The following is a 22,936-nucleotide window of genomic DNA, read 5'->3' as shown; positions in this document are numbered from 1 at the left end:
AATGACAATGAAATTGCCTAGAACTTATGCACACGAGTTTCATGTAAAACACTCCTTGAAAAATTCAAAACTAAGAGTCCATACCATTGGTTTTACTGTCTTTACGCTTGATATCAATTTCTTTGCTTTCTTCCAGTGTCTTCTCTAGTTCCTGCCCATTGCCGTTTTTAGAATTTTTATTCAGCCGTGGTACCCTCAGGAGAGTCAGCATCACTGGGCGGCGGTTCCCTGTTTCTTCATTAACCTAGTAATTCAAGCAGACAAAAATATCTCTACCAAAAAAGGAACTCTGGAAAGGGGGGTAATTAGAACTCCCAGGCAAGATGCTACAAGAGAAAGGAACCCTGGCAATTTAAACCATCCCTATTATTTACAGAGAGAAAAGATCAAGCTTCCCAGAGGGAAAGTGGCATACACAAGGCCCTATAATGAATTGTAAACTTTCCAATAGAGCAGATACCATCTGTAACCACTCCCTAATCCTTGACTAAACAATTAAAATGATTTCCAAGTGGGACAGTATCTAATTGCCACAGATTCATGGTCTACCTGAAGACTTTAGGAAGATCCACTTCTGTGAAAACTAGACCCAATTTGGTAGTGGCATGGTAACACTGCTCCTTATAACATGTCAGGACTGCTGACTGAGAAAGGGAACCAAAAGGCATACCCTAGCACCTTCTCCTCTTCTCAATAAAGTTTACAGCGTTGAATGAGCATGTACCTGAACCATTGTAGTGAATTGGACAGTGTATCTTCTTCGGCCTGCAGTGAAGCGAACACTTGTCTCCCCAGACTTCCAGGCAGAATCAATAGTGCTGTTGTTGCTTGCACTATAACTACACCAACGTCCAGAGCGGTCATCAAACCAGCGCCAGTTGTTGTTGTTGGACTGTAAGTACTAAATACAAGAGCACAAAGTTTCTTCGTATTTTCTACAAGGTTGGTTGTTAGAAAAAAATATTAACTTTATCAGTGTTCATTGCTAAAGCTAATCCAGGAAAAACAAATATACTGAACACTTAGTACGTTTTGAGAACTAAGATAGAATTTTTTTTATACATTAACTCTCATATTCCTGAGCCTCTCCATAGGCACAAAATCCTCTATATCCTTGTCCTGCGATCCTCTGCTTTCCTTTTGTTTCCAACTGTTTTCCATAAAAGGGAAGTGATTTTAGATTTAGTGGGATAAAATTTCTGTCTCTGAGAAGGTACTGAGGTGATGTGACATATGTAATCTCCGCTAAGGAGCACTGGCTTTGGGAGAAATTGCGCACACTCAGTCCTTTATACAACAGAAGAGCCACTCCTCCTCTGCATACTTCTTAAATATTTATTTCCAGAATAAGTTCTTTGGCCCTTTAGCTCCATAAAAAAGAATTCTAACAACCCATTCAGGAGAGAAATCTAGCTATCAATATCCCCCAAGAGATTTATTCCTTGATCAGAGAGCTTTACATTCTTTACCACTCTCCTGTATTCTCTGCTGGCCTATTCTTTGCTTAAAGTTCAAGAAGTTAAGCAGTTCTGCCAACGATATACACTCATGTACCTTAGTCATTTGGGCTCTCCTTTTTGAGGAGATGGCTGTCTTTTCATAGAAATCAATCAGGAGCAACACTGGGGTGATCCACCTACAAAAGGAGAAATTGTTTATTCTGAGCAAACCAGAAACCTAGACACAAGGGAAAACTTACCTTGACTTCATCAGGGACATCACAATTTTCAAACCATAAAAGGTACCCAAGATTTGCCCCATACGTGCCCCAGAAAAATAGAAGTGAAACCAAGATATAGGGTAAACTCACTTTGGGGTCTGGACCTCCTTTTGCTCCTTGGCAGCCTGTAGGCACGGCTGAACCACTTCCAAGAGTTTGATTAGGACATTAAGGATGCCACTAGATTCGACCACCCAAGCACAAGGTAGCTTCAACTCCTGATTAATTAATCAAAGGGAGAAAGAAAACATACACCAACTTCTAGTCAGTAATCAAAGGGGTGAACACTATTAGAATTAGCTGAATTCAAATTCTACTTCTACATGATGTACCTACCAGCTGTGTGAGCTGAGATAAGTTACTTACATTCTCTAGGCCTTTGTTTCCTCATGGATCAAAGGAAATAATAATCTCTACCTCCAAGGTAATTGTGATGATTAAATGAGGCTATATATTCAAAGTGCCCAACACAGTGCTTAGCACATTAGTATGTGCTTAATATGGAAGACATCATTAATACCATTAAGGATTATCATCTAGGTTATATATAGTGTTAAATATGTTGAAGTGGAAAAGCTTCCAATTTACAGAGAACCTTTACAATCTTTCAAGGAAGATGGAAAAATTAAACACAGCAACCCAGGGGCTATACTAAAGTTATTACTTATAACAGGAAATCACTGGAAGTTACTTAAATGTCCAACAATAGGCAATTACTTAAAGAATGGGATGTCCAGAGATGGAATAATATATACCTGACATGGGGAAATATTCGTAATATAATACACAGAGAAAATACAACTTTTAAAATAATATGATCTCAATTTTTTAAATACACAGAAAAAGGACTAGAAGAAAATATAAGACTGTTACTTGTGATTTTCTCTTTATATTATAATGGTATGAGGGATCCCCAGCATTCTGTATTTTCCAACCTACTTATAAATGCTATAATAAGAACCATCACTTCCACCACAAGGGAAAGCCCCAAGACTGTAGTTTGACACATAAAATGAACTTTTCTCCCAAGTTGCTTGAGAGTATTTACTCCATTAAGTTCAGGGTTTACTATTAAAAATGATGACAAATGAAGTCATTTGTTCAAAATCAATTGCCTACTAATTCCTATGTTGGTTGGAATAAGATCATGTCCTGGACAAATTACTCTTTTCTCTCAAAGAATCTGCTGACTGACCAGGTACAAAAGAAGAGTCAGATTCTACCTTATGCCTATTATCCAATTTTCACTTAGAGGTTTCCTCAAAGAGACCAAAAGTATTCCACAACAGAACTACGATAGTAATTCTAAATACCTCTTTTAATGACTACCCCCAAATCCTCTAAGACTCAATTCAATTAATGAACACTTGTTCTGAGAAGCCCATCTCGCATTATCCGGAAGTGGTGTATACGCCCTCCCCGAACTCACTGTCATTCATGTACCTAATGCTGTATTTTGTATTTAATTATGTGCATTCTAGCCTATAAGAAACTGCAGGCTCATGAAAGGCAGAGATCATGCCTTACATTTCTCGCTACCTTCTTCAATGTCTCAAATAATAGTGTTCAATTAATTCTCTGATGAATGAATCAGAGGGACCAACAGATCTAAAATCTTACCTCAAAAAGAAGGGTTAAAAGCAAAATTCTAGTAGCCAAATTGGATGCTTGGGGCAGGGTAGCCATCTGACTGATCCATTCTGACACAGTTTTTGTGTCGCTTGTTGTCAGGGGAAGAGCAGCTTTGATCAATACGTCAGCAGCTTCCCACACCTAGAAAAGCACAAGTCAGATAACTGTAGATACGAGTTTGATAAGGTTTGTCAAAACATTCTCAACCATGTACTCACACTCCACTCTCAGCACATTCGCCAAAAGAGGGTGGGTAAATGATTATGTATATACTATTGAGATATCTGTATTAAAAGAAGATGTGTGCTACTACAGGATAATCTCTAAAGATTATTTTCTTGCTAATCCTTACCTAAGGATATTTTTTCCACTGTTTTGAGATAGAAAGGGAGACAGAGATAAAAACACCAATGATGAGAGAGAATTACTGACTGGCTGTCTCTTGCATGCCCCCTACTGGGGATCAAGACTGCAACATGGGCTTATGCTCTGACCAGAAATCCAACCATGACCTCCTGGTTCCAGGGTCGAGGCTCAACCATTGAGCAAACCTGCCAGGCTGCATGTTAAATTTCTTATAATAAGTTTATAAAATTGTCCTTTCATATTAAGGGTTGTTTTCTTAAAATCATTTCTATATGCTCTTGATATAGATTAAAGGTAACTAAACCCTGGTCACATCTTGTGAAAAAAATGGTTTATTCGGTTTGTCTTTTACTTTTGTGATGATTCCATATACCAAAGTTGTGATTACATACATCACTTTTTGATTTCTTCCTTTACTTCTTGACTTAAAAAATATAAAACAAAATTGCAATGATTTAAATACAAAAATAATAAAGAAAATACAAGCAAAATGTAAACTGGTTATCTATTTGTGTGGGGACTTAGAGAATTTATTTCGTATCCTACTTCTAACAATTAGCATATATTAATTGCATAATGAGGAAAAAAAACACTGCTCAAAAAAGACAAACACCAGATCACAACTGTTCATCAGGATGGGGACTCATTTGTGAAGTGGTTGTTGCATAGGAGGGGAGAGAAAAAAAACACATTTATTCACTGTTAGTTCAGGGGGCCTAACTTGGCTCAGGAATGTGACACATTTTGGACAGTTAAGATAAATCTAAAAAGAAATGCCTAGAAACAGAAAGCTTTGTTTTTTCCTTTCAAAGACATTTTTGTGAAGTAGTTACATTTACTTTTTGTAGGAACACTCTCAAGAAAGAGCTAATTACTAGATCTAGGGTATTCAAAGAGAGAAGACAACATCCACATTGGGTAAATTGCAAAAATAATAATCTTTTCAAGAAATCAGGTTTTGATAGACGGCAGGAAAACCACCTTGTAAATTCCTGTCTTTAGGCCCCTTGAGAGCTTACCTGATTGACTACTTGCTTTAGAATCATGTCCCGATAGTCTGCTCCATTACGTTTTATTGCTGTCATAATGAGATCACACACCCGGTACACTGTGTCTGGCAGCTCATCAAGAAGGTGGAAGCAACCAGGCAGCATGGTGTCTGTGAAAGTGTGGAGCTCATCTTGCTCCAATGGATCAGCATCCTGGAACTTCTCTAGACATTTAGCCTCTTCCTCTTCCTGCTTTTCCCGAGCTTTCCTTTCCTCCTCCTCTTTCCGGCAAGCAACTTCCTGGAGGCAGGGAAGGAAGAGTGAAGGCATATGGAAGAATTGAAGGAACAAAGAGGGGAAGACACTCTAAGAATGTATTTGCCTTATCATATGAATACCCTCTACCTTCTCCTCAAGCAAGTGAAATGTTCATTAGTATGGGGCAACAAGTATGAGGGCAGCCACAAAGGCTAAGGCAAGACAAGGAAAACATAAGAGAAGGACACTTCCAACCACTAAAACATTGCCAATTTATTCACAGAAACCTACATTACATCCTACAAAATCATTTATATACATTGTCCTGCATTCTCTGTCAGTATAGCAAACAGAAGCAACCAACTTTTACCTAAAAATAGACACCCAAGTTTGACCTAATGGATACTACCAAGTACATTTGGGGTCTCTGATTTGATTTGATAGTGAAGAAAAATGCTTCATCTGCCCCACTTAAAGCTTTAGGTCAATACAATGTAGATCAGTGAAGACAAGGTTGGGATAAAGGAATACTTCCATGTCTTTCTTTAGACTTTAATTCTACTAATTACTTTGTACTAGTAGCAGAATGTTCATAGAAATACTAGGATTAATGTGTCAGACCCCTTTGGATGCCCTGTATTCTAGTTACCTCAGGTGACTCTGCCCTTTGATCCATTGGGATATCCTGTCCCAGAGACATGGCAATAGCTCTCATCATCTGATCCTCTTCGGACATGCTCAGATCCTACAGAGCAATAACAGAATATGCAGCAACTACATATACCCCATTTCATAAGGAACCAGACATCTGTGCTCAAGCTTTAGAGAAGGGGCTCCGAGTTCTGCTTTCTAGAGTTAAAATGAACTAGACTTACCTGGTAGCTGTAAGAACAGAGAGGGAAAATCACAATGAAATTAAGTACAGGAAAGGAGCTTTAATGTGCCACCTATTCTGCATCTCAGAAAAGAGAGCCTCTTCCATGGCTTTATGACTGTGGAGGATTAAAGAGTTCTTCTGCAAACGAAGTCCAGTAATTTGCATGCCTGGGAGATAGTGAACTTCTGCTTATTACGTTCTAGAGCTAGAAGAGTTATTAGGAAAAGAAAATATTGGCACGAAGAAGTCTGCAAATGAGAAGTAGTTTATATAAGGGAAGACCAGTGACGAAAGCAGGAGAGGAGAAAAGCACATCAGCAGCCAAACCATGTCCTACAAGATTAGAGCCCCTGAGCCAACTCACCCGAACAACTCCTCCCATGATTGGGGGAGGGTGGGTTAGAAGGTACTCTGTGGCCTGCTCCATGGTGCTGGTGTTCAACAAGGCCTCCATGGCATGTTCCCTTGTGAAGCCCATGTCCATGAGCTACAAAAAGAATGTAGGACCTCAGAACCACAGTAAAAGAGAAAACCAAATGCATTTTAAAAAGAAAGAAACCCTTTCAAGAAGTAAACGAGTTTTTCTAAGTTCACGGGAACTGAGAACATTTATAAGCTAAGATAGGTAACACAGATGGACCTGTCTATTGGGTGCTTTCGAGCATTAGAGCTACACAATGGGGCAGATGATTCTGAACTCCTTCCCCTAAGAAAATGGGGTTAGATGGTTATTATCATTAATAGGATTATTCTAATTCAAAAACGACAACAGCAGAAGCAAAAAGTGGTCCTACTTTCTGGAAAACAAACTAGCAACAGAACAAGAGACCGAAAAAATGACCAGGTTTTCTATCACTGGGAAATAACAATGAGATGTACAGAAAGAAACCATATACCACAGCTTTACAACATCAAATGAGGAAATTAACATCCGGCAATAAAAGAATGGCTAAGACATTAAAAACACACACACACACACCATTTTCTTAATGAAAGCAACACAATTCTAGGTAATATATGATGACAACTACGTAAAATCAGGCAGAGAACAGAAAAATCCTCAAAATGCAAAGGAAACCCACTGTATGAGAGAACATATTTGCCAATAATACATCAGATAAGGGGTTAATTTCCAAAATATATAAAGAACTCATACAACTCAACAAAAGGAAGACAATCCAATTAAAAAAAATGGGCAAAGGACCTAAATAAACACTTCTCCAAAGAGGACATACAGATGGCCAAGAGACATATGAAAAAGTGCTCAAAGTCACTAATTATCAGAGAGATGCAAATTAAAATGACAATGAGGTGTCACCGCACACCTGCCAGACTGGCTACCACCAATAAATCAACAAACAACAAGTGCTGGTGAGGATGTGGAGAAAAGGGAACCCTAGTACACTGCCGGTGGAAAACAGTATGAAGTTTCCTCAAAAAATTAAACATGGAACTGCCATTTGACCCAGTGATCCCACTTCTATGAATATATCCTAAGAATCCCGAAACACCAGTGAGAAAGAATACATGCACCCCTATGTCCATAGCAGTGCGATTTACAATAGCTAAGACATGGAAACAGACCAAGAGCCCATGAGTAGATGAGTGGATAAAAAAGCTTTGGTACATTTACACAATGGAACACTATGCAGCTGAAAAAAAAAAAAAAGAAGGATCTCTTACCCTTTGAGACAGCATGGAAGGACCTGGAGAGTATTACACTAAGTGAAATAAGCCAGTCAGAGAAAGACAAGTGTCACATGATCTCACTCATATGTGGAATGTAATGAACAAAATAAACCGACTGACAAAGTAAGTCGAGGCATGGAAGCATGGCACAGATTGATGAATCTCAGAGGGAAGGGGGTTGATGGGGTGGGCAGAAATGAACTGAAGAAATTATATGCATAATCCATGGACACAGACAACAGTGTGGTGAGGGCCTGGGGTGGGGTGGGGTGGGAACTGAGTGGAGGGGGGCAATGTGGGAAAAATTGGGGACATTTGTAATACTTTCAACAACAAAGAAAAATTAGGCACAGAACCAAATGATAAAAAAAACAATTATCTTGTGTGGTGACATTATGACTACCCTTTTAAAATATTTTGCTGTATTCCTAAATTTTCTTAAAGTGAGCATTTGTTAGTTATTACAAAAATTATGGCATGTACTGAGAAACATCCATCAGACCATCAAACCTCAGAGGGAAGGTAGGGGAGGGTGGGGGTAAGGGGAAGAGATCAACCAAAGAACCTGTATGCATACATATAAGCCAACCAATGGACACAGACAACAGGGGGGTGAGGGCATGAGTGGGCGGGATGGGGGGGTAATGGGGGACTAAGAACACAAATGTAACACCTTAATCAATAAAGAAATAAAAAAAATAAAAACAACATGGCGCGTATATATAGAAGTCATATTGCAAAGGTCTCTGGACATAAAGAGAACACATATATACAAATGCTCAGAGGACTATGCTAAATATTCTTTTGAGATTTAAATGTCAAGTTCCTAAGTGCTTCCCCCCAACCTCCACCCCACTACTGCTTCTAGCTTACAATTTTCAAAATGTGGTTTATATGTTTATTTAAAGATGAAAAAACCCAAACAACCAGTAAGGTAGAGAGCAAATTTAAATCTATATCCTGGCTAACAGGACCAGGCACTTAGTGGCATGTAAACTTAGAAAAACCCACAAGCACTGCATTTTATCAGGTGCAAAGTCTGGGCCCCGGAGTATAAGGTCAGTGTATTTACCTGTTGTAGTTGCTGTTGGTTGACTTGAGGATCTCGGCGGGAGCCACCTTCCTCTTGTCCTGTATCCTCTTCTCCTCGAGATCCCTCCTTCTCTTTGCTCAGTCTCTCTCTAATTACAGGCTCTCCTCGGAGGATGTGACATAGGATGGCCAGCATGGACTCCGCCATTCGCCCACCATACACCTTCAGGGGTTTCCGGTTCCACAGGTTCTTGATGCAAGTAAACGCTGCCTAGAAATAATTGGAAAAGCTGTGTGAAAATCTTTTTCTTTTTTTTCAATTCAAAAAGCCCTGTTGAGGAATAAGCCAAAGTCCTCCCACAATCAGTCCATGCCAACAACAAAATCCTAGGTCAGTACTGAAGGGGCCTAAGCGATCACAGAGAAGGGGCATTTAATGTAACCTAGAAATACCAATCTGAAGTTTAAGGTTCAAATGTGTACACCACAGAAAATTCTCAAATGATCCCTATTCCCTTCTGTAATGCAGCCCTATCTGGGAACAGACTCTAATGGTTCTCTAATAATCAAGTTATTTAATCAAGGAGGACAAAACAGAGTAGGAGTGACCTAGTCAGCATGAGAAATTCCTCTTGGTTTTAGAATGCTGAATACTCACTTTCTGAGTTACCACAAGGAAACGGAGGGCACTGAATTGTGGAAAGTTCTGGACACTTCCAGGCAATTTGGCAGGCAGTGAATGTGGAGATTCAAGCACCGTGGTAGGATTCACCATCTTCTCCACCAACATAAGCCAAGCATCTAGGAATTCTCCTGTGCCATCAGGTAAGTCTGAATGCTCCAATCCTTCAGCAACAGGAACTTTGCCACCCATGGACAGAGCCCAATTGAAAGTTCTAAATTCAAATAAGAGAAAATAAGGAGAGAGAACATTAGTATTTTAGATGGGGTAGTGGTAAAAAGGACATCTGATAGGTTCCCAGTCTTCATATTGGCACTACATGTCCCTCCCCTTGGAGCCACTGCTCCTAATCTGTCCAACATTTATTAGATTTAACTTTTTGGTCTCTGTTCTAGCTTTGAGATATTAACAACATATAACATGTAAATTTAAGGTGTACAATGTCATGATTTAATACACATATATATTGCAAAATGATTACCACTTCTAGCATTAGTTTTTAAAGCCAAAATAAACAAACAAAAAGTGAAGCTTAGATTAAAATTTTGACTGAGAAGCAGAAAAATCATATTGAGAAACAATAGAAAAGGAAAAGCCTATTAAAAAAAATATGTACCAGACGTTGGAAACCAAATGAGGAAAAGCAGAGACCCTTACAAACACCTCCAGAAAGGCTGAATCCCACACATCCAAGAAAGATGGAGATGAATAATGGCTAGTGCCCAAAATGTGAAAGGGTACAACCAATAGGTGTCTCTATGTATCCCATCGTCACAAGACAGGTGGCTTAGAAAGTTGAACCTTACTCAAAAAGAGCATTGTGGCCTCCAGAGCAGAGAAATTTCTGCAGCATGAGATGGTAGGGATACTTCCTCTCATCAAACAGCATTGGGGATGTAAAACCAACTGAACAGATGAAGAATGTGAGCCTAAAAGAGGGAAAAAACATATTTAACATTCTCTGAGGCAGACACTAACGCAATGGGAAATTCATGTAGAAGCCAAGAGTAAAATTTAACATTGCACTGGTCTGACTGAAATGCAGGGGGGGTGATTAGTCTGCTTATTAAAATTTCTTCAGTTTCTAAGTAGGCTCCCACCCTACTAAACAGACAAGGTTATTGAAATGCAGTTTGATTATAAATGCTTTAAAAATCTCTGTATTCTAGACTAAGCAGAACCAAAACAGGTTCCCTAAACTGTATTTGCATAACAGCTAGAGTAAGAGACCACCAAAAGTCAATTTGATTCTGTATCTTAAGCAGAACCTTACCTGAAGCGGGGAGTCGGTGTATATGGTGGAGGCTGCCAAGATAAGCCTTTTGTGAGGAGCTTAGTGAGGGCTGAGGCTGTTGATCGAGCAGCGGGTGTCGGTGCTGTGGTGGTGCTGGCAGCATGATGGCTCCTTCTCTGGCGGACAGGAGACCCCACACAAAGCTTAACAAGGAGTCCAAACAGCTCAGCAAGTGCTCGGCCTAATCTGGAAGAGGCTGGAATCCAAAAGTTAGAATAAGGCTGACAGTATTCTCAGAGTTAGTTTCATTTATAACAGACACATTACCATTGATACATTTTTATGACTGACCACTTCCTCCCACCCAACACTTAGGAAACACCTGGATTTGTCTCTACACATCATAATCCAAAAGGGAAGTTCCATAGGGAATAAATGCCTCTTTTAAAGGCAGGAGACAGAGACGTGTCTTGGCACTGGATATAGAACAAATGTGAAAGTCAAACAAGACAAATATTCAGACTGCTAGAGGAAGTATAAATTGAAACCACCTTTGCCGAGAGTAACATAGCAATAAGAACTACTTAAGTAAATAATACATTTACTGGGTTATGAAGTCACTTGCAATGCCTACAGAGAACTTTAAAAATGACAGAAATGTTAATGACAGACCAGAAAAGAACATCATACATACTATATATTGTCCTTTCACAACATTACAGATATGGTCCCCAAAGGGAAAAAGACAGCTAGGAAAAGCATAAACAATTTTAAGTGGCTCTATTAAGGTGTTAGGTAGATTATAAGTATTTTAAATTTTCATTTTTGGGAAATGTTTTTGGTATATGTCAGTGATTTTCAACCAGCATGCCATGTGTCACAAGAATTTTTAAAACATAAAATTCCTGACTATTGAATCAGGGGCACTGACCTCGTTTCCCTTAGATTGTCAAATAAAAAAGTGACAACAGCCAACACAATAATAGCCATCAGTGTGAATGAATCAAAATTATACCAATTTTTTAAGTCAGATTGGCAAAAAATATATTTTTGGGTGTGCTGCAGAATTTTAGTAATTTATGTGTGCCACGAGATGAAAAAGGTTGAGAATTTCAAGTATATACAGTTGAACCAAAAAAGTACAATCCAAATAAACATATAAAAGGAAATGCATAGAAAAAAGAAGATATGCCTAAGCATATTATATTTTTGTGTTAACTTGATTTTCTTAAAATATTTCTCTGTACTTGAATATTTGCATTGCCTGGCTAGAGGTTGGATATGCCGAGATTCTGAAAATCTAATGCACTCAAACTTAAGTTTGTGCTTTTTTCACCACTGCCTTCAGTTGAACAGACACCAAAGTGGCTCAAAGGTAGTCAGCAAGGTCAGCAACCACAAAAAAATAGACATCAAAATCGTAAGGTGGACCCACACAGAAACCTCAGAATGTTCCAAGGTCATACATAGCATACATAGTCCAAGACATCTAACAAAGAAAGGGGAGGTCAACATGAGCCATCTTCTAGGTCGATTTTCCTTCAATTTGGGTTAGTAGTGGTAGGTTTTCAAATTAAAACAAAAGGAGTAGAATTAAGCAAATTAGAACAGAACGTGCAAGGGGTTTTAAGATAACAAATGGAAACGCCAAAAGCTGTTTTCTGCTTGCTTTGGGGCAGAGCTCGATTCCCAGATTTGCCCTTAGAGTCTAAAGTTAACACCTTCAATTTCCTCTACATTAAGGTGGCAGAAACTGGAAAATACTGAGGAACAGAAAAAACAATCCTCCAAACATTGATATTACATTAAAGGGCAAAAAATGGCAGAGACAGATTAGTGTACATCTTTAATGTGGTCATGTGTCATGTTAATGTGATCTCCAGAGTTGTCAAAGTGACTTTACTAAAATACAAATAAATTAACCACATCACTTGCTATGTTTAAGGGACAGAGAAAGAGAAGACTGAGTGGAATAACAAGACTGGTAATTGGAAAGCAGTAGAGTTTTATTCCACAAAAGTCGAGAAAAGAGCATTTCAAGAAGGAGGTGGTAGGTCAACTATCATGCTGCAGAGAAGTGACAAGGAGACCGAAACACATACAAGAAACTTAGCATGCATCAAGGAGGTTGTAGGTATCTTGGTAAGACATTTCAGTGGAATTGGTGGAAGCAGAAGCCATTTGCAGTTGAAGAATGAATAGCAGGAAAGGAGCTATAGATAGGGAAAGGGTAGAGGGTTTTTAGGAAGTGATTCTCTTATCTTTGAATCCCTAGCAATAAATACAGAGCCTATCACATAGTGGACACTCAATAAAGTAAACCTAAAAATGAGCCACCAAAGTTTTTTCCTTTGTAATCCTCACCCGAGGATATTTTTTCCATTGATTTTTACAGAGAGGGAGAGAGAAACACTGATGTGAGAGACAGACATGAATTGGTTGCCTCCCACATGCACCCTGACCAGGGCAGACCAGGGACAGGGTTCGAACCAGCGACCCTTTGATGCTTGGGCCAATGCACTGAGGAACATCAGCCAAGGCAAGCCACCAAAGTTTAAAATTTCCTTAATGGGAATGGGCAAATACAGCCATACCAACTCAATTTGTTTGAGAACCGGTTAAGGCTCTGGAAGCCAGAAAAGGGAGTAGAAAAAAGAATCACTCACCTGACAATAAAGGCTTGATTTGCTTAATTCTGGCAGCCATGGCAGGTGTGATTTTAGATTTGCCCTTAGAGTCTGAAGCAGTAGGTTCGTCTGTCTCCATAGGAGCCAATGTGTCACCATCAAGCCCAATGCCTTCCAACAAGCCTTGGGTAGAAGCATCCATACTTCCAGCTGCGGCATCCTGCTCCCCATCTATAGACATAAGAGAAGATCACTAAGACCATGTTAAACCAGCATTTACCTGGTTCCTTGTTCTGAAGAGTCCCAAATCTGAAAAGAATCTTCCTAAATCTGAAAAGAAAAAAACAAAACAAAACAAAAATCCCAAACTGTACTGATATGCTTCTCTCCTTGGAGCTCTTTTTAGCTAATATGGACATCTTCCAATGAAAGCTTATGAATAGCGTTAATCCAGGGCTACTTTGGAAGACTGCAGGTACTCCATGATCCAGGAGTACCACTTAGGCAGACTACAATGTGCATGGTGCCCTTATACTGTCAAGGAGCATGCCCTGCTAGAATTCTATAGCTTATTAGTAAACTCAAAGCACACATCATAGATTACATCACTGTAGAAATATAAACCCTAGTACTTAAGATTTTTGTACATAAATGTGAGATATGCCTTTTTTTTTTTTTTTTTTTTGGTGTGTGTGTGCGCGCTCTTAAATGTAAGAATTGGCTTTAGGCAAATGTTATAAAACACCCCGCAAAGTTTTCTGGAAAAACTATGTGCAAACTGAGTCATCTTTGTTTAATATCTGAAAGACACTGCTGGGAAAAATATATCTGGATTAGAGAAGGTAATTCTTTGACATTGAATTTAATTTTGTTCTCAGTTCTTTTTCTTGAGCTAAATTTGATGTATTTTGATATTCTAATTGTTGGTTTGGTTCATTTTCTCCAAAATTAACCTTGTCAGAGGCGTGTATATATTTTATTAATTCTGTAACCTCTCCCATACTGTCATATCAGTCCTTATTTGTTTCATAAGTTATGTCTGCTATCTTTATTTACACTTTTAATAATTTCAATAAATTTTAAAGCATATCTGGTACGTTTTTATACATAAAATTATCTTTAGATAGTTTATCAAAGGAATTTCCTCCCTGATGCAGAATATAGGAGAAAAAAACTTTCTAAAAAAGCTGCTTTTGTTAATTTTAGGTTTGTTACATCAGGGTCAGAAAATTGTGTATCATTTCTGCTTATTGAAATTTGGAACCTGTATTGTGCTATAACATAAAAGCTATTTTCTAAGCTAGCACTGTTTATTAGAAATACAAAGTGAGTTATACATATCTTAAATTTTCTACTATCCATATTAAAATGTAAAAAGAAACAAGAATAATTTTTAATATACTTTTAATCCAAAATAATAAATTGTTCTTTCAACATGTAATCAAATGTAAATTCTCAAGATTCTACATTCTATACTAAATATTTTAAAATGGTATCTATTTTATACTTCATAATAATTGATCTGTGTGTATATTTGATACAATTTAGTTGAAACAAAAAAAGATTTACATACCCAAGTTGTTCCAAACATACTTAAAAGTCTTCCAACTAGTGAACAGGGTAACAACTGTTACATTTAAATTAATAAAAATTAAAAGTTCAGTTTTCTCCATTCAACCTAAGACCTCAAATTAACTGTAATATCTGAAACAACCTTATTTCCAAATAAGGTCATATTCTGAGGAGCTTGTGGGGGGTTGGGGGGTGGTGGAAGGGGGAACACATTTCAACCCATAACACCTTCCCCTTAATAAGAGAAAAAGAGAGAGGGAGAGACAGAAAGGAGGGTGGGGGAGAATGAAGAAGTAAGAAAAATATTTAGTTTTTTAGTTGTACTAGCTACATTAAAGTATTCAACAGTCATACATGGTTAGAGGCTACCATATTGGACATTGTGGTTTTAGTGTTCCACAGCCAATTAAAAATTATTTAGCTGAAAAACAAGCATATACAAAAATTAAAGTCCCATTATACCCTTTGATAGGGTAATTTCTAGGAATCAATCTTAGAGTTGCATAACGCTACATACAAAGATGTTCATTTTTCAAATTGTACATTAGAATTTAAACGGGAATGATTAATTCTTTGTACCTTTACATGGCACTTAATGTTAAGTGAAAAGAGATCTGTAAAATGTTGTATCTAAGACAACTGTAACTATGTTAATAAAATATATCCTCAGGGGAAAAAGATTAGAAAGACACTTTCAAAATATTGTTTTTTGTGTGGTACAAATATGGGTGATTCGTCTTTCTACTACACCTTCAAATTTTTACCACTGTGTGTATATATTTTATACAAAATGGATAAAAAGCTAAATTTTAAAATAATTAAAAATCGATGACAGGGCCCTGACCGGTGTGGCTCAGTTGGTTGAGCATCGTCCCTTGAACCAAAAGGTCACAGGCTGGATTCCCGGTCAGGTCACATGCCTGGATTGTGCACTCAGTCCCTACCTAGTAGGGGGCATGTAGGTGGCAGCTGACAGATATTTCTCTCTCCCTCTCCCTTTCCCTTTCTCTCTCTCTAAAAAAAAAAAAATCAATAAAAACATATTTTAAAAAATCAATGAAAGGAAAAAATTGAGGATTAGAGATGTTAGAAGGTTAAACTAAACTTTCACAACCGACCTGTAAAGACAGACAGAACTTAAAAGAATGTCTGAGATTTTAGTTTCTTGGAGTTACCTGCTCTTTTTCCGCCCTGGGTCGTACCTGCCTTCTCATCCTTTGGAACCAGCTTCTGCATGTCCGCTTGGCCAAATTCACACCCAGATGGTAGGCTGCAACAAGAGAAATAGGGAGCCAAAAAACTTAGATGGTTCATCTCTTATGCTGTGCTTGTTCTCTCACCTGCTTAGCTGACACTATCCCTTCCTCTAGCAGGCAAGTTGACCTAAAAGAACATCTCAATGATAGAATTCCTGAAGTAGCACTCAACAAGGTTTCCAACTCAACTTTTCCAATCTGGTTAACAACAGGCCAAATTTTAAACACCCACTATGTTGACTCATCATAAATCAGATACATAAAATGATTTTTAGGCAAGTCCCTAGGCTGGTAAGCGAGAAGGGCAATGTTACAAATTGAATGTTGGTGCCCTTCCCCAAACTTGATATATTGAAATCCTAATGCCCGGTGTGATGGTATTAGTAGGAAAGGCCTTTGGGAGGTGCTTAAGTCATGAGGGTGGAACCTTCACAAATGGGACTAGTGTCCTTAGTCCCTTCTGCCATGTGAGGTTACAACAAGAAGTCTGTGTCCTGGAAGGGGATCCTCACCCAATCATGCTGGCTTCCAGCCTCCAGAACCCTGAGCAATACATTTCTGCTGTTTATAAGGACCCAGTCTGTGGTCTTTTGTTATAGCAGCCAGAATGGACTAAGACAGACAAGGAAGCCTCGGAACTCTTTCCTCTACACTTCTATCCTTGACTAAAGACCAATACTCTAGGCTCACTAAGCTTAGTTTTTCTGTTAGGAAAGAAATTAAAGAGTTGACCAATCCCTTACCTGTTTGGGGTACACAGGGAGAGGAGGACAGTGCTTTCCCACACCAGGGAACAGTATAGCTGGCTCAGCTTGCTCAGCACGCTCAGACCCAACTGAGAACCCCACTGGTTTACGGAGATGGAACGAATTTCACTCTGCAACCAAAGTAAAAAGAAGATGATCTCTGGAATGCTCTCTGAATAATTATATTCAAAATCAACTTTCAGCTGTTTAACAAGGATGAAGGATTCTATTTTCCCTTCTGTATTATTTTCACAGTTGTCTTTTTCAAGAAAGTATCCACATTTAAGATCACAGTTCCATACGGTATTCTTTGACAATATTTATAATCTGACTCTAACATCCCTTCTAATTGCTTTTTGTAAAGTGAAAGACAGAAGTCATAGGCAACCTTGTTTTTCTAAATCAAAGAAACAGTTTTGTAGATTCATTGACAGCTTTCTAATTTCTTTGGTGATGGGGGCATGCTATTTCCATCATTTATTTCAATAAATATTTAGATTTATTCAATTCATTCAATTAAACATTTCATTTAATTAAGAAAAAGTAATAAAAATAAATCCCTAAGGCTTTGGTATGTAGTCTAATTATTTCTAAAGAGTTTATAACTAACTTTTCATTTTATGTGATTCAAAGAATATACTTTTGCTCAATAGCATAAAACAGGGCTGCTAAAATATGATACCATTAATCTTTAGAATAGATTACTTGAGAAGTAAAGATAGTAAAACTGTGAGCACACAAATAAACCCACATTTCTGGAATCACAAGAGGAACCTCACATGGACTGTAGGCATAGGGTTTGTATTTAGGAAATCTTTAGTAATCTGTTAATTTACATTGACTTAAGTGTTCTGTCGTCAAACTTCCTTCTTGGCATCCCATTATCAAGCCTCATGCATTTGTAGAAAGATTAGGAAGTAATAGGCCAGATGAGGCTTGCCTGCTTCAAAGATTAACTATACATTCCAGTCGGCCTGTATGAATGCTACATATCTGTTATTTATACCAACCCCTTTTACGCTTAAAAAGGTCCAGTTCAAAAAACAAATATGTGGTCACTCAACTTCTAATGAAAAAAAATACTTAGGGAAAAGTGAAACTAGACAGAAACTTGAAGCATAAACCTAAGTCAACCATGGGAAAGAGTAAATCTTACCCTAAAGCTGTTCTTTCATTAGCTAGCCCAGGCAGAACTGCTCAGCACAGTAAGATGCCAAATGGACACCCTAGGTATTTCACTGGCTTTAAACCAACATGTTCACCCCTGAGATAATTCTTACCTGTCCAACTCTGCAAGTATGAACAAACATCATGATGTAGGCGTGGGCAGCAGTGAGTGCATGCAGTAGAGGTGTGGCCTGAGCTGAGAGGGTAGCATCAGCGACATTGCCAGCACAAGCCAGTTCTCGCAGCAGCACTGAACCCCCAGGAGATTCAATTGGGCGGTGTAAGGGCTCCAAAGAGGAGAGGATGGAGTCCAACTGAAGGAGACCCTCCTGAAGGACCTTGGGTTCATGTGACAGTGTCTGAAACAAGAAGAAGGATTAAAACATGTATAGTGAACTTCATATGCATGTCTTTCATAGTCACAACAGAAGAAATGGAAGGTAAGTCTCACAGTTTCAGACTTGGCATGGTCTCTTAATAAATGGTGGAGCCAAAACATGAATGTAGCTGTAACACCTCAACACCTCCCCTCTGGAGCAACACATTCCTTTTCTCAAATGAGAGGCTTTCAGATGTGGTAAGCCAATAAATTTGAATATTCTCATAGCCAGGTCTTCATGCTATAAGATGAATCCCAAACTTTGTTCAACAGGAAGCAAAGTTAGGCAAAGTTCTAAAGCATGGAAGTGAACCACTATTATAAATGTTCTTTCCTTCCCACAATAAGAGAGACTACTCTAGGACAGGCATCAGCTAGTCAATTTGTTTGTTTTATGAGACAACTCAAGGATTATATGGCCCTTGTACTATCTTTGAGTCTTCAAAAAAATCTGATAGTAAAATACTATCACTTGTCATTCAAAAATGAGAACTTACGTACCTTTCCTACGGCTTCAAATAGACCTATCTGTTCCCACATAGTATCTTAGAAGTGGGATAAAAATGGAGCAGCCCTTTCCCCTCTTTTAGTTATGAAATAACAATTAAATATTCACAAAGAGTAAAGCAAAATAAAACATTAAATGCAGACATGTCATAATTACAGATCTTTTCAAGTTCATAAGCAACTGGATTTCTGATTTGTAGCAGAAATTAGTTATTATGGTCCACCCAGCTAATAAAAGAGCTTCATAGATTTAATGTAATCCCTATAAAAATCTCAATGGTGGTTTTTTTTGGATTTTTTTTATAGAAATATAAAAATCTCTCTTTAAATTCATATAACAATTTTAAGGGACCGAATGAGATATAAATTATCTTGAACAAAATTGGAGGTCTCACACTACCTGATTTCCAAAATTAACACCACAAAGCTATAGAAATAAAAAGTGTGGTACTGCCCTAGCCAGTTTGGCTCAGTAGATAGAACGTTGGCCCGTGGACTGAAGGGTCCTGGGTTTGATTCTGGTCAAGGGCATGTACCTCGGTTGCAGGGTTGATCCCCAGCCCTGGTTGGGGCTCATGTGGGAGGCAACCAATCGATATATCTCTCTCTGTCTCTCTCCCGCCCTCCAAAAATTACTGGAAAAATATCCTCAGGTGAGGATCAGCAATAAAATGTGGTACTGACATAAAGACAGACATCAAAGCTAATGAAATAGAACAGAAAGCACCCAAGTAAACACTAACATATATGGTCAAATGACTTTTGACAAGGGTGCAATAGGGAAAGGACAGCCTTTTCAACAGTGTTAGCCTAAGAATGAAGTTGGACCTTACCTGACACCATATCAAAAAAAAAAACTAACTCAAAATAGATCAAAGATCTAAATGTAAGAGCTAAAACTATAGAACACAAGAAGCTGTAGCAGAGCTGCACAACACTGGATTTGGCAATGATTTCTTAGATATGACACAAAAAGCACAAGTAACAAAAGTAAAAAACAAACACAATGAACTGGACTTCTTCAAAATTAAAACTAAACCAAACTATCAACAAAGTGAAAAGGTAACCCATGGAATGGGAAAAAATATTTGCAAATCATTTATCTGATAAGGGACTAATATCCAAAATATATAGAGAACTACAACTCAATAACAAAAAACAACCCATAAAAAATGTACCAAGGGCCTGAACAGATAGTTCTCCAAAAATACAGTCAAATACCAATAAGAACATGAAAAGATGCTCAACATCATTAATCAGGGAGAAGCAAATCAAAACCACAAGATCTCATTTCACACCCACTGGGTTGGCTACCGTAAACAAAAAAAAAAAACAAAAAAACAGAAAATAGTAAGCGTTGGTGAGGATGTGGAGAAATCAAAATCCTTGTGCACTGCTGGTTGAAATGTGAAATGTGGAGGTGCTGTGGAAAATAGTATGGTATTCCCCCCCCGCAATTAAAACCAGTACTACCATATAATTCAGCACTATTTGTGAGTACACGTCCAAAAGAACTAAAAGCAGGTGGAATTTAAAGAAGTCAGATTCATAGAACCAGAGAACAGAATGATGGTTGTCAGGGGCTGAAGAGAAATGTGGAGATATTGGTCAAAGGATACAAATGTTCAATTATAAGATGAATAACTGCTGGGGATTTAATGTATACCATGGTGACCATAGTTAATAATGTATTCTATTCAACAAATTTGCTAAGAGTAGACCTCAAGTGTTCTCACCACACACAAAAGCAGAGGCTTGAAATATTCACACACCCATGTTCATAGCAGCACTAATTCATAATAATAGCCAAGACATGGAAGCACCCCAAAGGTTTATCAATGAATGAATATCTATAAACAAAACCTGGTTTAAACATAGAATGGAGTAAATTCAGCCTTAATAAAGAAGGAAATTAGGACATATGCAACAACATGGATGAATCTTAAAGACATATGCTAAGCAAAATAAGCCAGCCACAGAAGGACAAGTACCTTATGAAGTACATTTTACATGAGGTACCTAGAACAGTCAAAGTCATACAGATACAAAGTAGAATTGTGTTTAATCAGGGGCTGGGAGGGAGAGGGGGATGGGGGAGTTGTTTAATGGGTATAAAATTGCAGTTGTTCAAGATGAAGGGAGTTCTGGAGATGGGTTGTACAATAATATTAATGAAGTTAACACTACTGAACTGTGTACACTTAAAAATGGTTAAAGTGATAAATATCATGCTACATGTATTTACCACTTTTAAAATAGCTCTCTTGGAGATAGTCCCTTTCAATGAACTGAAATGTTAGAACTACATACTGACGGAACTCAGGAACAAAAAATAAACACTTCAACTTTTCAATGAGAAAAAATGTGGCACACTATTTATTAGTCATATAATTCACCTGTAGTATATGACCACAGATTTCATCATTACTTTTTAGTTGAAGGTAAAGGAAAACCACAGTAGAAACACACAGATAGAAGGATTGGAACAGACGTCTAAAAAAAAAAAAGAAAAAGGAAAATATTCGGCCAGATGCTTCTTACCAATATGGATTTGCAGACACCTGCAACAGCCTGACAGGCTGCAGATGTGGGAAAGTCAATGGGCAGATTGGGAAGACCCAAAATGGTAACCAAAGGCAAGAGTCCTTTCTGATTCACAAATTCCTGGCAGTGGTCATCTGTTGTATTGTTGCTCAGAATAGATTCCACAAATTTCATCTAAGTAATAAAAAATTTAAAAAAGAGTTAGAGCCTGACACTTGGAGCCTGACACTTAAAAGGCCAGCTTGGAGTAAGGACAGGGGTAGCCTTATAGTCACGAAAGCAGTATTTTCTAGAATACCAAAACCTCAGGTAAACAGGGATAGATATATATGGGCACTAAACATCCATCAAATAAGGAATAATTGAAACTTCTTCCCAAGCCACCTTTTCAGCCACACATAAAGTCATAAAATTTGACAGCACAGAGAGGTTAAATGACTTGCTCAGGGCCACACCATGAACTAGTGGCAGAATCAAGTCTAGTCTCTCAATTTCCTCATTTTGTGCTCCTGGCATTGATAATACGTTGCCTCTCCCCTGCAAGCAAACATCATTAATACTTTTCCTCAAATGCGCTCATAATGCAAATCAAACCTAGAACTCTGATTCGGACCAAATAAAGCATTCTGTAAGAGTAAGAAAGTAAAATGTGGGCAACGAACACATAGGCACAAAACAAACCATCTCTGGGAGCCCTGGAAGTGCTTAATGTGCGAGAACAAATATTAAGTAGGCTTCCCCTTATGGGGAAACAATTCTGGGAAAATTAAAACACTTCACTTTTTCCTGTGAGACACAGGAAGTTACAAGAAAAGACCACATTAATTTTTTTTTTAAGAGAAGTGAATGGGAAAAATGGCAAGTAACAAGAAAAAATATATGCGGACACATTCAAAGAACATAATACTGAATTGGCTTAACAAATCCCAGTCTTCCTGTTTGGATTCCTACAGGGAATGGCAACAAATAACAGAAAATTGGGAATATATGTTAAAAAAAAAAAAGAGAGAGTGTTGGCCAAATTTTAGAAAACCAGTCTCACAGAACAAGGTTTGCACACCTTTCCCCACTTCTCCGCATTTTAAGGGTCCCCATTAAAACAAAAACACAGAAATCTTCGGACTATTTGGTAACCCCGCACATTTTCCAGAAAATCACAAACCTTTACTTATTTGCCCCTACCATGAATCTTACCACATTAAGGATGTAATCCATGAGGGGAATAGGAATACGTTCCTCTGTACCAACAACCCTGTTAAGGGAGAAAAGAGTGAGTTACACAGAAATTCATGATACAGTGCAAGAGAACAAAGTGAGGAAAGGGAAACAGCATGAAATTCTAGGCCCTTTTCTAAAGACTTATAGCCTTTAGTGTATATACAGCATAGGGGGGAAAAAGAGCTGAAATCAACTGCAGCTAGCTTTCCTAGCCTGACTAGATTGAGAAAAACCAAGAAAAGAAAAACCAAGCCTTCACAAACTCAGCATTTTTACATGTCAAAAGAAATTACCCTATTTTAAGCAAGTTCAGTTAAGGGACTATTTAAGCATTTGCTTGAAGAAAGAAGATAGATGAAGAAACAAACTCATAAACATCTTACCATGTCCTTGCATCAGGTTTGAAATTATAGAGAACAGGAAATAGAATTTAATTTTGCT

At 38.0% G+C, this 22,936-nt stretch overlaps 1 protein-coding gene across 1 annotated transcript in view; it reads right to left on the bottom strand.

The window, feature by feature from the left end:
• The window catches only part of HUWE1 (HECT, UBA and WWE domain containing E3 ubiquitin protein ligase 1), a 138,630-nt gene that overhangs the window by 46,445 nt on the left and 69,249 nt on the right, over positions 1–22,936 (bottom strand). Inside the window, exons 25-42 of the mRNA XM_054713817.1 lie at positions 22,472–22,529; positions 21,275–21,451; positions 17,961–18,206; positions 16,678–16,811; positions 15,854–15,948; positions 13,146–13,337; positions 10,519–10,735; positions 10,052–10,174; positions 9,222–9,459; positions 8,604–8,834; positions 6,207–6,329; positions 5,615–5,710; positions 4,738–5,007; positions 3,341–3,493; positions 1,811–1,938; positions 1,555–1,636; positions 725–901; positions 85–244 (exon numbers count right to left, since the gene is read on the bottom strand). Of these exons, the coding sequence (XP_054569792.1) occupies positions 85–244; positions 725–901; positions 1,555–1,636; positions 1,811–1,938; positions 3,341–3,493; positions 4,738–5,007; positions 5,615–5,710; positions 6,207–6,329; positions 8,604–8,834; positions 9,222–9,459; positions 10,052–10,174; positions 10,519–10,735; positions 13,146–13,337; positions 15,854–15,948; positions 16,678–16,811; positions 17,961–18,206; positions 21,275–21,451; positions 22,472–22,529 (2,900 nt within the window). The remainder of the gene's footprint in view (positions 1–84; positions 245–724; positions 902–1,554; positions 1,637–1,810; positions 1,939–3,340; positions 3,494–4,737; positions 5,008–5,614; positions 5,711–6,206; positions 6,330–8,603; positions 8,835–9,221; positions 9,460–10,051; positions 10,175–10,518; positions 10,736–13,145; positions 13,338–15,853; positions 15,949–16,677; positions 16,812–17,960; positions 18,207–21,274; positions 21,452–22,471; positions 22,530–22,936) is intronic.

Source organism: Eptesicus fuscus, chromosome 1 (genome assembly GCF_027574615.1).
Source record: "Eptesicus fuscus isolate TK198812 chromosome 1, DD_ASM_mEF_20220401, whole genome shotgun sequence".
NCBI lineage: Eukaryota > Metazoa > Chordata > Mammalia > Chiroptera > Vespertilionidae > Eptesicus > Eptesicus fuscus.
The sequence above is the reverse complement of the archived record's forward strand: the minus strand, read 5'-3'. Positions and strand labels throughout refer to the sequence as shown.